General features: G+C 32.6%; 2 protein-coding genes across 2 annotated transcripts in view; one reads left to right on the top strand and one right to left on the bottom strand.

The window, feature by feature from the left end:
• Positions 1-72: 72 nt before the first annotated feature.
• Positions 73-6,297, top strand: ppl (glycine cleavage system H protein, mitochondrial). The gene is made up of 3 exons (XM_029315224.2): positions 73-715; positions 1,375-1,518; positions 1,851-6,297. Exons 1-3 carry the CDS (start codon positions 568-570, stop codon positions 2,078-2,080), a joined length of 522 nt encoding a protein of 173 aa, XP_029171057.1. The 5' UTR covers positions 73-567; the 3' UTR covers positions 2,081-6,297.
• Positions 2,723-14,716, bottom strand: part of ftz-f1 (ftz transcription factor 1) — a 31,909-nt gene continuing 19,915 nt past the window's right edge. The window contains exons 3-6 of the mRNA XM_085487065.1: positions 8,564-9,309; positions 7,352-7,610; positions 6,899-6,999; positions 2,723-6,799 (exon numbers count right to left, since the gene is read on the bottom strand). Coding sequence (XP_085343191.1) covers positions 6,653-6,799; positions 6,899-6,999; positions 7,352-7,610; positions 8,564-9,309 — 1,253 coding nt within the window. The 3' untranslated portion in view covers positions 2,723-6,652. The remainder of the gene's footprint in view (positions 6,800-6,898; positions 7,000-7,351; positions 7,611-8,563; positions 9,310-14,716) is intronic.

The following is a 14,716-nucleotide window of genomic DNA, read 5'->3' as shown; positions in this document are numbered from 1 at the left end:
CTCTTTAATCTGAAAACTTTGTCTATACATTTTGCTAATAAAGTTGCAAATCATAATTTATGCCAACAAAGTCTGACGATGTCATTCTTAAGAATCTAACGAATAACATTTACAAGTGAACACTTAATTGCTGAGAATGCTGACTGATAATCAAAATATAAAATTAGTTCAATAGCTCAAAGGTTGGAGATCATTTGCTGATCTGTTAAAACTGTCCTCTTGCGATTGTTTAGATAGGATTATACATAATACAAGTTATAATTTAAGAAAAAGGATCTCTACGTAAGGTGAAAAATAAAAAAGATTAATATTATGAGCAAATTTTTATATGCATATATATATATATATGTTTATCGGTTTGTATTGGCTTGTTTAGGTGTTAGATATTTAACGCGATTATTTTATTTATATTTTCGAGACGAGATAAAAAGGGGCCGATGACGACAGAAGACAGAACAGCGAATCAATCCGAGTCTTTTCTCTTTCATTATTCGACCAGACTCGGCCGGCGAACGTCTCGTTTCGCTTGCAAGAAGGTTACATCGCGGTAGAAAAGGATTTTAAAAAATGGCAAGGTTGATGGTACATATCAGCAGGTGCGCGATGAAGACGCTCGTTTCCCAGGGTAGAAACGATTTATTCAACGCGACCGGGAAATCGAGGATATCTCTCGCCGCATGGCGCTCCATAACCACAACTCGGTGTTTGAGAGCTGGTAAATAGAGCTAAAAAATATATACAATGAATTAATAAAAAACAAATTATATGATATAAACAAATCTATAGCGATTTTTTTCTCTTTTTCAAGATTTTTCTCTTCAATCTTGTTGATTGCTATAAAGGAGTGACTTTGAAATTAATGTGTGTGATTATATTATAAAATAATATTTATAGTGATATAGTATAAGTAAAATTATAATATGATAATATAATATGTATATATTTATATATTTAATATATATAATATACATATATATATATAAAAACATATATATATATATATATATGATAATTATATATTTATAATTATAATATATATAATAATATATATAAGTAAAATTATAATATGATAATATAATATGTATATATTTATATATTTAATATATATAATATACATATATATATATAAAAACATATATATATATATATGATAATTATATATTTATAATTATAATATATATAATAATGTAATAATATAAAAATATTTTAACTGCTTTATTATCTCAAATGCCCTTCAATAACACATGATATATTTCAACTATCATTCTGATAATTAAAATTGCTTGATTATTTCAATAAATAAATCACATGATTTTAGCTACAGTTGCGAATAAGTGTTCGCTACAGTTTAAATACATAATTTTTTTTTTAAAGAACGATGGTACACCGACCAACACGAATGGGTGACAGTGGATGGCAAAGTGGGCACAGTTGGAATTTCGGATTATGCACAAGATGCACTAGGAGATGTGGTATTTGCGCAACTTCCTGATGTAGGATCCACAGTCAAGAAAGATGGTAAGGACATATACTTTTTCTTCTTTTCTAATATCAGATTTTTGAAAAGAAGTAAGTCTCAAAAATAAAAAAAATGATTAAAACGAAAAAAACTTTTGTACATTACTATAAAAAAAAATATATTTTTTTCTATTCTATCTCTAGAATATATAAAATATTCTTAGATTTATATTACGTAACACTTTTCATACTTACATTTTTATTCTTGTAAATATATGAATACAGCTTGGCTGATGACCTTAGGTATATTTTATATAATACAATATAATTTAAATTTAAATTTTTTTAATCATTTTTTACCTAGAGAGATCAAAATTGATGTAATATTTCAGAGGAATGTGGAGCTCTAGAATCAGTAAAGGCAGCTTCAGAATTGATAAGTCCGGTCAGTGGAAAAGTTACAGAAAAAAATGAGGCGGTCGAAAATAAGCCTAGCTTAATTAATACGTCTTGTTATGAAGAAGGTTGGCTCTTTAAAGTAGAGTTAGACAACCTAGACGAAATCAAAAGTTTGATGAACGAAGAGGGTTATAATACGTTCTTAAAATCAGACGCTCATTAAATATAAATTAAAACATTTTTCTTATCTTTAATCATAAATTTTCTTTGCTTTAATTGATGATTTTATTTGATATTGCATTTAAGTTATTAGTTATATATTTTAGAAACCTATCTTGTCTTCTATTTGAAGATATTCAAAATTTCAATGATCTTTATTTAAGAAATAACTTTCTCTTTTCAAACATGAAAAATCTTAATGTAAATTATTCGTGTTTAATAATTCATATAAATCTAAAAGATGCATTACTATATTATATATAATCTATATAATATATTCATATGTATATATTAATAAGAATGTAATATTAATAATATATATATATATATTAATAAGTATATATTAATATATATATATATATATATATATAATCATTGAAAGTAACTTACATCAATCATTTCACTCAGTAGTTTTATAAGTAACGAAAATGAATGTTAATTTATGAAAAATTTAGTGCATTAAGCGCAATAGCATTTGATTTTTTAATACATGTATATGATTTTAATCATGGTGATATGTTATTGATTGTTACTGTTATTGTGATTACAACCAAAAAACGTATGTTAATGCATCATCTGTATATAATATAGCTCAACATAAAGATTAATGTATGAAGATTTTTTTTTAGCAAATCAAAAATTGATATTGATTGCCATACTTGCAATATCTTTATTAGTCACTGTGTGCAATGTTCTTTATATTATATTTATACAAAGCAAACAAATATTGTGATATACAAGTCATATGATACATGAATAATAGCATTCAAGTTACGAATTATGATAATATTTCGTTTTTCTTTCTTTTCGAGTGCACAAGGACATTGAAATTTTGCAATAATTGTATATATATCCTAACAAGTAATTGAATTATAAAATATTATTTTTTGAATCTCACAAAATGGCATATTGACTGACCCTATATACCATTTTCAACTCTCCTTCCAAATATCTTATCTTTAGCAATTTCGCATCATCTTGGTAACAATACTACAAATGAGGGAAATAATGTCATTGTGGAGGTTCAATCAGTATAGCATATAAAAAATAGCGCTGTTAACTCTAGAAAGGAACAGTTATCTGTTAATAATAAAGATATATTTACAGTCAATTATAATTTTTCTACATAATTTACAATTGCCAACTGCTAATGGCAGTGTTATAACAACGCATAATAGTTTTTTTTTTCTTTTAAACTTTATTCCAACGTTTTATTGGATCAAAGAATCACATTGATATTAAATTAGATTATTTGCCAATCATAATTGGTAACTGTACATATTTAACATAAAAAAATATACATAACGCTGTAATTGTCGTATTTACTAATTACAATTGTTAATAAACATGTGACAGATCGAGTCATTAATCGGGATGGACTTATATATAGGATGAGGCGTTTATAAAGCATGGCATATTAATGTTTGAAAAAAATATACTTATTTTAAATTGAAAGAAAACATCTGAAATAAAACATGCGATTTTGCAAAGGAATATGTAGTGACTATAATACTTTATGCTATTTTTTTCGAAAAATAATAGTAATATGATGATCTCATTATTTTTTCAATGTAATTTCTTTCAATATTTGCACAAGCTTTAGCATCATATAAATGTTCATGTCTATGTATTAATAGAAACGTGCTTATATATGCTTCTGTTATAATTTTATTTGACACATGTATTCTTCATAAGCATACACACTTATGTTATTGAATACATGGTTATAGAATTGCTATAATCGATATAATTGGATGCAAAACTTATGTTAATATTTTTAAAAAATATTACTATTGAATTTGTCTATTTCAGCAAATTTTCTAGAAAAAAATAATGACACTTTGTTAATAAAGATTTTTTTCGTTTAAAAAAATATATATAAAGATATTATTGCCATTAAATATCACCTTTCAAAATCCTGTACACATTTTATATAAAAAAGAAAATGTCTTCCTAAAATTAAATTTTTAAAGAGATTAATATGTCACACTTTATATACCTTAATCCTATATACCAATATATACAAAGATAATTGATATAGAGCTATATCTTCAAAATTTAGTTTTTTTTTCATTAACATAGAAAGAGAGAAGGAAATGATGCGATTAATACGATTTGTCCCAAAATTATCAGACCGACACGTTCAGCAGGAGGTCTCAGAAATGAGAAAAGACGATATACAATAAATAAACGGTAGCGTGAACTTGTCTCACCCAAACAGCAATGTATGATTTAAAGCGATTTTTTTCAAATGTAACAGCAGTAACTAATACATGGTAAGTGACACAATTATGAACTAAGTTGCAAAATTACAATAATAATAATAATAATAATATAACTAAGATCTAAAATGTGGACATATACAATGTACGATATTTTTAATAAGTTGTATTACATATCGTAGTTTCTTAATGTGTAATTATACACACTATACGGATTAAAAATATTTGTTTATGCGTAATTACATTCACTCATTTCACTCAAATTGCTATCTGGGCGTCTATTCTGAGGTATGTGGTTACTAAAAATGTAAAAGTATAAAAACTTAATACAGATATGAAGAGGTAGTCATTCGTGTCGTGAGTTAAAATAAAAATCCTTTTTTTTCTTTTGCAAAGAAGCACTGAAGATGAGAATAATGATAAACCTAGACCTGTGTATCCAATTACATCCTATATGAAGAACCAGACGATTTGAAAATTTGGGAACATTAGCATTTTCTATAGATCGGCGTATAAAGTCAAACACTTGACGGCGGACATAAATCTTTACTCGCGCGATAAGTACATATACGATGCCCTCGTCAAAATATTTTTATTTCCGTGGTAATAATACTCGTTACCGCTCTTCTCTTGATTTGATTTAACACTCGATTCTTAATCTAACGTGACAAAGTCGAGTTTTGCGCTTGTCAACAAGTCGTTCACAACTCTAATTACACATATATATATATATATATATATATATATATATATATATATATATATATATGTATGTATGTATTACGAAAAATCGGTGGAAAAAGTGAAAGTAGTAAAATAGCATTTTTGTAGCAGGTACGTGTGTTTGATACGTGAATAAATACAAGAGGAGTCGCAACGGGCAACATTACCAATCTACCAGGTGCGAGGAGAGATTTCTGTCTCTTTTGTCACATTTAAGCTTTGCGTCTGACACAATATTATAATTTCCAATGGCTTTGATATACCACAGGCGTCGGAAAGACAACCTTCACAGCACTGAAAAATTTTCTGACTATCGGCTAAACAATAATAATAGTAATAATTAATAATATAATTAATATTTAATAATAATCTATTAGTAAAAAATGTCTACTTTCGATCGCTCTAGCTTAACATTTACTAAATATTTCTCTATTTAACAACTGCGATACGCGATTAATGTTACCTTATATATTTAGAATTAATCGCTAGACAATATAGGACCACATAAACCTTGCTCCAATGATTCTTTTATTTCTTAAAACAGAATCTTTATTATGATACAACATACAATAGTAAAATATCGCAATTTGTAGTTATTCCTTTCCGCCACCTATTTGAAAAATAATAAAGAAGTTACATGAATAAGATTCTAAAATTAGTGAAGACATTAAGTAGCTAATAATTTTTTCTCGAGAATAAGCAACAGAAATATATTTATTTCATTTCATTATTATTCGACTATACACAAAATATGATAATTACATATTTAACAGGATTCGTACTTTACAACATAAATGGAATGTGTTAACTAGATATTTACAATAATAGCCCTGCTGTGTGCAAGTGTGACAAAATGCAGATTTTTTTATAGGAAATTCTAAGGATGCCCAGGTGGCCGTGCGAGAAACATATATGTATATCACATACAATTCATTGTCATTCAAGTATGCCCATTGAATCCCTTGCAGAAGCACGATTGATCTGGAGAGAGAGAGAAAGAGACTTTCGATTCTCTTTAACGGTAGTACGATATATATTTCGTTTGAGTGAGAGCAAGGCTTCAGTGGTGTGTGGTATGCTTAAAAATAAATTCGCTTCTAAGTTATATTAGAAAAATAGTTTTACTTATTTAGACAAAGTTGCCTGCCCTTTGACCAATATTTTTTTGTGTTTGTTTTAACCACCCTTTGTACTGTTTTCAAGGCATCTTGCTTACTGTTTCCCTGCTCTTGTACCCGCCAACAGGGGTAATTCTTCACGGATACATCTCTAAAACTTCAACATCAAATATAGAAAATATATGTGTTTATATATTTAAATACACTTTATGATACATATACTATGTGTATATATATATATATATGTAAAGTATGTGTACGTCTATACTTGATTTGTATGCATAGGTATATCTTGAACCAGGGCCCCTTTACTTGGTCTGATACCTTAGCAGCATCTTAGCTCTTATATGTACTTTGAGGTCCACTCTATTTCACGATTAGGGGCAATAACAGGACTTCGATATATATATATATATATATATATATATATATATATATATATTTTGTTTCCCGATATATATATAGCGACGAATTATATTCGATGGCAAAAATTACCAAGAAAAACTGATCGTTTCATTTCCTCTTGGCGTGAAGCATTTCCATGAGAAGCGTTTGCGTCGGCGCGCTTCCGCTACAATGTTTCTGATAAAGATGCTCTTCTCCCCTAGTTGCCACCTCGTGGATTTCCGGTAATACTGCTATCAGTTTGTTAAACTTATCCTGCGCAGATCGAAAAAAAGGAATATAATTAAATATCTACTGTCTGCTAACCTACTTTAGATGAGTATATATGAGGGAGAATTTCGCAATGAAACGCACCGGTATAGATGAGTAACAAGTTAGCGTGTACTCCATAAGCGTCTGTTGAACCTGCTCGTGACCCTCTTGCACATGCTTTTTGTTTACTAGTCCACGGACATCTGAATCAAATTGAACATATACATTTAATATATATTAATATATACATTTATGCAGAGAATAAGCGATATATTATACAAATGTCTTGTACAAATTAAATTTTTAATTACAATTATATTTATTTAAAAATTAGACAAAATATAAAAATTAAACTATGAGATGTTATGTATAATGTTTCAAATGTTATTACAGGAAGTTTCTATGACGTGACATTTCTACAAGAATCACGTTTGAAAGAGAAATGCAATGTGCTAACTTTGAAACAAATTGTCTTATTACTTTAATTATTATCTGTTGTTTCTCAAAACTCGTCACTTACGAGACGAACGCGTGTATAAATCTGATTTTACTTACCGTGATTAAGCAGCATTAGAAATTTCATGCATATGTAATCGGAGGGGTCGAATTTTAGATCCTGAAGTTTTTTGGATAGATCTTTGAAGATATCGGCCAAGGCAGGAACTCCGAGTAGGCCGAGGCAAAGGAGATCAAACTTTTGGCCATTATGAAGTGTCGTCTCGTCGGGTAGATTATTGTGTAACCTTTGATGAAGGTGGTCTAGCACCAACATATCCGACCAAGAGTGTTGTAGTAGTTTCATTTGATCGTCAACCTAATAAAAATAACATTTATTCATTGTGTAAATGTATTATTAATTGTGATAAACATACAGAAAAATTGTTATATTTCACTTAGGATTTCATATTTTGCATAAAAATTTTATACAGCAACACAATACAGTAATGACAATATTTTCAGAAATAATTAAATTTAAGAGAGAACGTGAACAGTTAATGAATTTAAAAATGTAATTTTTAATATAAATGATATTAATTGCTTATATATATATATATATATATATATATATATATATATATATATGTATAATGTTTGTTAAATATTGAACCATTAATATACACTTTGTTCATTCCAGAATATTCCTTTTTGTAATAAAAACATAAAAATGTGTTCAATATTATATATATATAATGATTTGCATATTTATAATGTTTTAAGAAATTTATTTAAACGTATAACACGATTTTAATAAAAATGTAGTATGAAGATCCGGTAGCAGTGGTATACCATATTGTCGACGAAAGATTTCAACAAACTTGTCTCCTTTCATTTTATATCGTTGTTAACAAATTTGCCATGTTGAAGTAAAACTAAAAAAATTGTTAGAAAACTTACAGCTAAAAATATTGATAATTAACGCAGTCCTGCTGCTTTGGGGCAACCGCCATAACCCAGAAACGTATCTTGTTATGACCTAGATATGAGGCGATGCTTGAAATCATTCAGTAGTGATTGTGCAATGCCGTTGGTTACCTCACATCCCCGCTCATGGCACGAGCAGGCCAGGCAACGAGTTATTTATCGGTAAGAACAAAACTTCTCTTTCGACAAAGAAGATTCTTGACACAATCATTGCAATTACGATTTTTAATACGCGTGGGATCGTGTAATAATCGTGTTATATTGTATCGACACCTTCATCCTCCTTATAAAATATAAAATAAAAAGTTATAAAAAAAGGAACCTTTCTCAAAACTCGGTTCTTACCTTGAGATCTTTGAAGAACGTCGAATTTCTAGCCCAATCCACTTGCGAGAACAGATTCTGGTCGAGCACTTTACACATTAATTCGAACAAGTCCACTTCACACTGATTGTACGTTTGGTTTTGTAAGAGTCCGAAGAGAGACGTCTGCCACTCGCGGTCATCGATCGATGACAGGAAGTCCCTTATCATCGGATTATTTGTTTTCAGAACGGCGCCGGGATTAGGCGTGTAACCGGCCACCCCGCCGCCGTGGGGCTGCGCGGACTGTTCACCGAAGTTGAAGACCTTCGTGCCGGAGGTGGTGGAGTTCGCGGTCCAAAGTTTGCTCTCCAGACCGGGGTTGAGATTGTGCAGGTGATTGCCGCCACCGCCGCCGCCTCCGCCGCCGCCACCGCTGCCTCCGCTGCTGCTGGTGCCGATGTTCGGTTGGGTGGACGGCGCGATCAGCTGGTGCTGATTAGCACCGCCTGCCTGCGTCGTGACCAGGCCGGCAGCCACGGTCGCGGGGGACGGGCTCGAGTCCGGCGACGAGGTCAGACTCGAGACCTGAGGTATTTGGATCTCCTGCTTGATGTGCAACAACGGCGTCACCGCGGGCGAATAGCTGGATGGGTCACCAAGACTGCCCCGTATCGACTGAATGGCCATTTGTCGTTGACGTATAAGCTGCAACTTGCGCGCTCGGTCCCTCTTGTACATGGGCCCGAATTTGTTTCTACCGCCTCGCATCCTGTCCGCTCGCACGGCTGAAATGAGAAGGAAGAATCGGTGATTTGGCCATCTCTCATCTCTCAGGTATGATGTGCTCACTTTATTTCTTTTTTCAATCCTTAGCACCGGTCAAGAGTTTGGGTGCTTCTGGACCTCTATGCCCTTAACAGATATATCGTGAATGATTTCTGCGCTATTTTGTATTGTGTTCGATATGGTCTCAGTTGCACTTCATTTCTCAAAAAATATATATTTTTAAAATATATATATTTTTCAAGGTACCCCATTTTAACTCTAGGGTTGACTCTAGGTTTCTTAAAAACCAAGACTTCCATAGAAAAATGTTTTATAAAAGTTTTAGAATTTTGAGAGGGATATCTTGTTAATATAGTCCTAATCCAAGTAGAGATATTTTCGAGGTCATCATCACTTTTTTAAACGGAACCACTATAATTTTCTTACATAAATCGATTCCTCGGAATATTTGGCATGAAAAATTGTTAGAGTTGAATAGTCAAAAAATGAATTTGAATAATTTACAGGATTTTTATGCTTTATCCTGACACATTTTGACAAAAAATATGAAATATTTCGTAAACCATTCATTTTTCGACTATTCAACTGTAACAATTTTTTACACCAAATATTACAAGAAATCGATTTATGTAAGAAAATTATAGTGGTTCCATTTAAAAAGTAATGACCTCGAAATCTCGAAAATATCTCCATTGGGATAAGAGTTTATAACAAGATGCTTCCCTTAAAATTCTACAGCTTTTGTATAAAACATTTACGATAGAAGCCTTAGCTTTTTAAATCAATTTCAACCTGAAAGTTAAAATAAAAACACTATGTAGATATGAAAAAACAATATTTGAAGAATTAATTTCCATTCGAGAAATGTATAGGAAATAAAACATCTCTCAAACGAAAAAATTAATTCTTTAGATATTTTTTCGTTTTTATATACTGTGAAGTATTAACAAATGTTGTAATGAAAAGTTTAATTAAATACATTTATCTCTTTCATGATATATAGGAAGACTGTAGTCTTTCAATAAAAAACTTTTTTTTTTATTTAAAGCCTAATTTTTAATTTCGTTTTCAATCTTTGAGAACGAGAATAAGTACTTGGAAAACTATTCAATAATTCACACTTAAATTAATTTAAATAATCCGTAATATTGAGAGAAAATATTGTAACTAAAAAAAAACGATCGAAGAACTCGAGATTTTCCGACACTTCCAAGATCATTCCAAGTTTTATACGCGAAAGCAACGAGAAACTTGCAGTCGGTCTGCACAGTTGTAAAGCTCGAGACGGTCATTACGGTGAAAAAACGCATCGGAGAATCGAGGGAAATCTCGCAGGCGTGAACGAAACAACCTTGGCGGTCTTCTGAGTCGGACGTCGACGAAAGCGGAAGTCACGGTTAATCGCTAGATAAGTGGGACAAAGCGAGAGTGCGGGCACCGTCTGCTATTTCTGTTATATATACGCGTGCTACGCAAAATCATGACAGTATATATTTGGCACTCGTGTTTCCTACACTCACGATATGCTATCGCGAACGCATCCAAACCCGCGATCTCTATACATCGGCTTCTTCAAACTGATCGCTGATAACGAGCCATATTAAGATTGATCAACGAGTTGTTTTGAAAAAATTTACAAACGTTGAGAAGTAATATCTAATTTTTAATATACTACTTGCATTGTGAATTCTTGGTTGTATTTAAATATTAATCTTTTTCAAGAGATTTCTTTTCAATCAGCATGTCATCTACACAGAGAATTTTCTCTTCGAATTTACTCTGAAAATCATGGTAATCATAGAATTTTAAGTTTTTCTTATTAATATTTGCCACAATAAAAAATATTAATATCTACCGCAATAAAATGTAAAATATGTTCGATTAATTTTATTATATGTATATATTAATATTTATTTGTGGTAAATATTAATCAGAGAAACTCTTACAAAATTTTTCCAATATTATACTATTGTTCTACCATGATTTGAGGGTAAATTCTATGAGAAAATTCCATGTACATAGTTCAAGATTTTAAATCTAAATACTTTAATGTGTAAAAGTTAATTAGAGACTTATCTGACCAAATGTCAGTATTATTAAGAAAAAATCTCTGAATTTTCGATTGTAATTTCTTGGACAAAGTAAAGATTAATATTTTGATCTCAAATATATTCAAATAATTTGACAAAGTCAATTTTGTGCAATTCTATCTCACTTAATATAATCTGACGAATCTTTCTAAAAGAAAGACAATGAAATATCAATCAATTGGTTCAATATCAGTAACGATAAAATAAATACGCATTTGGAAATACAATGTTAAATTAAAAAAGAAGAGATACTTATCAGTACGATTTATTTCGAGTGACAAACGAATTTGTCTTCGACGAAGAATAGATTTTCGAGTGCCTATGACTTTGGAGAATCAATGGCGAAGCCATAACGTACATAAACGGTTTAATGCATACCCGGTGGGACCGTAATCTGTCAACGGTGCAAAGGATAGGCGTCACAATGGTCACTCGCGTAATCCATAATAATCGTCGATTAACACTCGCCAGCGCAGAGTCTCGTAAGCACGTTTTACGCTTTTTACTCGCCGCGCGGGCGGCATATTTCCTGCAACGAGTTAAACATGAAAGGAACACAGCCGGGAGCGTTTACAACTATGGAGCAATTGGTTCCCAAGAGGTTTTCGCAAGGACCCATTTGTAAATCATTTTCTCCGCTTTAACGTTGGAATATCCGACGATACGGAGCGAGGAAAAATCATTATTTTCATACGAGTGTTAGCTCTTTTTATTACGACATGGAATTTTTGCATTCTGTCGTGTAAGTTAAATTAAATTAAAATATAATTAAATTATAGTTCTACACTGAATGTTTTAACATCTAAAAGATAATGAAAAAGTGTATTTTATTATGCCAAGATCAGTTTAAGATAAGTAATATTATGCATAAAGTTCTGCAATGAAGTTCTGATATAGCGGAACTTTAGTTTTATGTGTGAGTGGCTACAAATATTATCTCTGGTTATTAACTTTAATAATTACTGGTGAAGGAAAGCCGAAAATAATCAGCCTTGTTTGGAAAGCAATTCTTATCTCCTTTTATGTTTGCGCCAGTTAATGGTTTTCTTCAGATCGCTTCGATATTCTCTCTCTATTCTATGATTATTCTGTTCATCTGTTTAAAGATAGAATTTTTAAATGCGTATAAAGTTGTTCGATGGGAAACTATTAGAAAGTCAGACACTGCAAAAAAATCATTATATTAAGCAAAAGCGTATTATATATTATACAATCTCCGGTCTTGTTACAGAAGTATTTTACGCCTGTTTCGCGGAGAGAAATTGTTATGCCTCTACGCTCAATAATATAAAATTTCCTGTAGAAAATCATCGAATACCTCCGATTCTCCCTGCATCATTTATATTTTAACAGAGATAATTCACGAATCGTACTCTACTTCTCTGCGAGTTTCAAAGCTACAACCAATTACAGTCGCTTCATTCAACTTCTCTCTCTATTTCTCTCCTTGTAATCAAACAGTTGACATTAAATGGCAAAAGTCTGTAATTAAAAAAAAAAGATTTGCGAAAATCTGAGATGTGCATGCTCTGTCTAAAATGATCTCTCGATATCGACATCCTGCTTCATCGAATTCTCATTTCGAAGACAATCTACAGAGATCTAATTAAATGAAATATCGAATCACCTAAATAATTTAAAAAATCCAACAATCACGAGCTCATTCACCTATCTCACTTATCTTAACTATCCCACTTGTCTCACCATTTCAGGGTCACGAAGCAGCGTCGCGACGCCACCCTCGTGAACCCCGTTGTCGAGGAGGTCGGGTCGCTCTGGTCGCCTCTGAACTGATCTCTCCCGCAGGGGGAGAAAAGGGGGCAGTGAAGGGAGGAAGGGGAAAGGGCGACGGGGTGGTCCGGGGAGCGAAAACACAGCAGCGTTGCCTATTTTCGTACGCGGAGTGTTCGTCGGTCGCGCATGAAACGCGGCGAACGAACGAGCGAGCGAGCTCGTTGAAAGTGAAAGGAGGTTGAATCGCTCTTGCCCGTCCACTTCTGCCTGCGCCGAGCATAGCCCTGTCCCCCTTCTTGCCTCCGACCTCGCTTACCACCGCAAAAGCGTGGAGAGAAACCCCCGCTGCTCCTCTACCCGCTCCACATTGCCGCCTCCGCCACCCTGAGTATACGTCTCTTTCTCTCTTTTTCTCTCTTCAGCCTGTTCTCCCGCCGCCGTTTCCTCTCCATTCGACTCCACGATATACTATCGATACTCCACTGCGTGGAGTCGAGAGCGCGCAATCGTAGCCATACACCATCATCCTGGCGGCCTCGCGATTTTGTTTCGGCCGAAGGCGCGCTCCTTCGATGTATATATATATGTATGTTCAGTGCTGTCACTGTTCCTTTTCGCGGTTCTTTCTTCCCTCCTCTCTCTCTCTCTCTCTCTCTTTCATGGATGATGGCGGTTTTGTGACGCGAACTCGGGTCTTCGTGATGTGGACCCGACACGGATCTACGTACTCGAATTAATAATCCTCTCCTTTGAGTCGAATGAGAAGACAGGCTGCGTTCAGCAGAAAAAGCAGCTTTGTGACTGTTGTAAAATTCGTGAATCTGATTGCTCTTGATCTTAGCTGAATCTAAAGAGTATGTGCTCTTGATCTTAGCTAAATCTAAGAGCGTGCTCATACACCAATCAGATTCACGAATTTTACAACAGTTGCAAAAATGATTTTTCTGCTGAACGCTCGCTGTTGTAAAATTCGTGAATCTGATTGGTGCATGCTCATAACTGACTCATAACACCATTCAGATTCACGAATCTTACAACAGTTGCAAAACTGTTTTTCCTATTGAACACTGTTGTAAAAATTGTTGTAAAATTGATGAATCTGATCGGTGCTCTTGATCTTAGCTAAATTTAAGAATATGCTCCTGCACCAGATTTACGAATTTTATTGGTTATAAAATTCGTGAATCTGGTGCAGGAGCATATTCTTAAATTTAGCTAAGATCAAGAGCACCGATCAGATTCATCAATTTTACAACAATTTTTACAACAGTGTTCAGTAGGAAAAAGTTTTGCAACTGTTGTAAGATTCGTGAATCTGAATGGTGTTATGAGTCAGTTATGAGCATGCACCAATCAGATTCACGAATTTTACAACCAATAAAATTCGTGAATCTGATTGATGTATGCTCTTAATCTTAGCTAAATCTAAGAGCATATGCACCTATGAGATTCACGAATCTTACAACAGTTGTAAGGCAGCTTTTCCTGCTGAACGCAGCAAATTCGTAGGCTATTACGCATTACATGATCTCGTAATAAAGTTCTCTTATAGACTTACAGATATTATTGCTCCTATATGCTA

This window comes from Nylanderia fulva, unplaced genomic scaffold (genome assembly GCF_048542155.1).
Source record: "Nylanderia fulva isolate GAGA-0341 unplaced genomic scaffold, ASM4854215v1 Scaffold5, whole genome shotgun sequence".
NCBI classification, from domain to species: domain Eukaryota; kingdom Metazoa; phylum Arthropoda; class Insecta; order Hymenoptera; family Formicidae; genus Nylanderia; species Nylanderia fulva.
The sequence above is the reverse complement of the archived record's forward strand: the minus strand, read 5'-3'. Positions and strand labels throughout refer to the sequence as shown.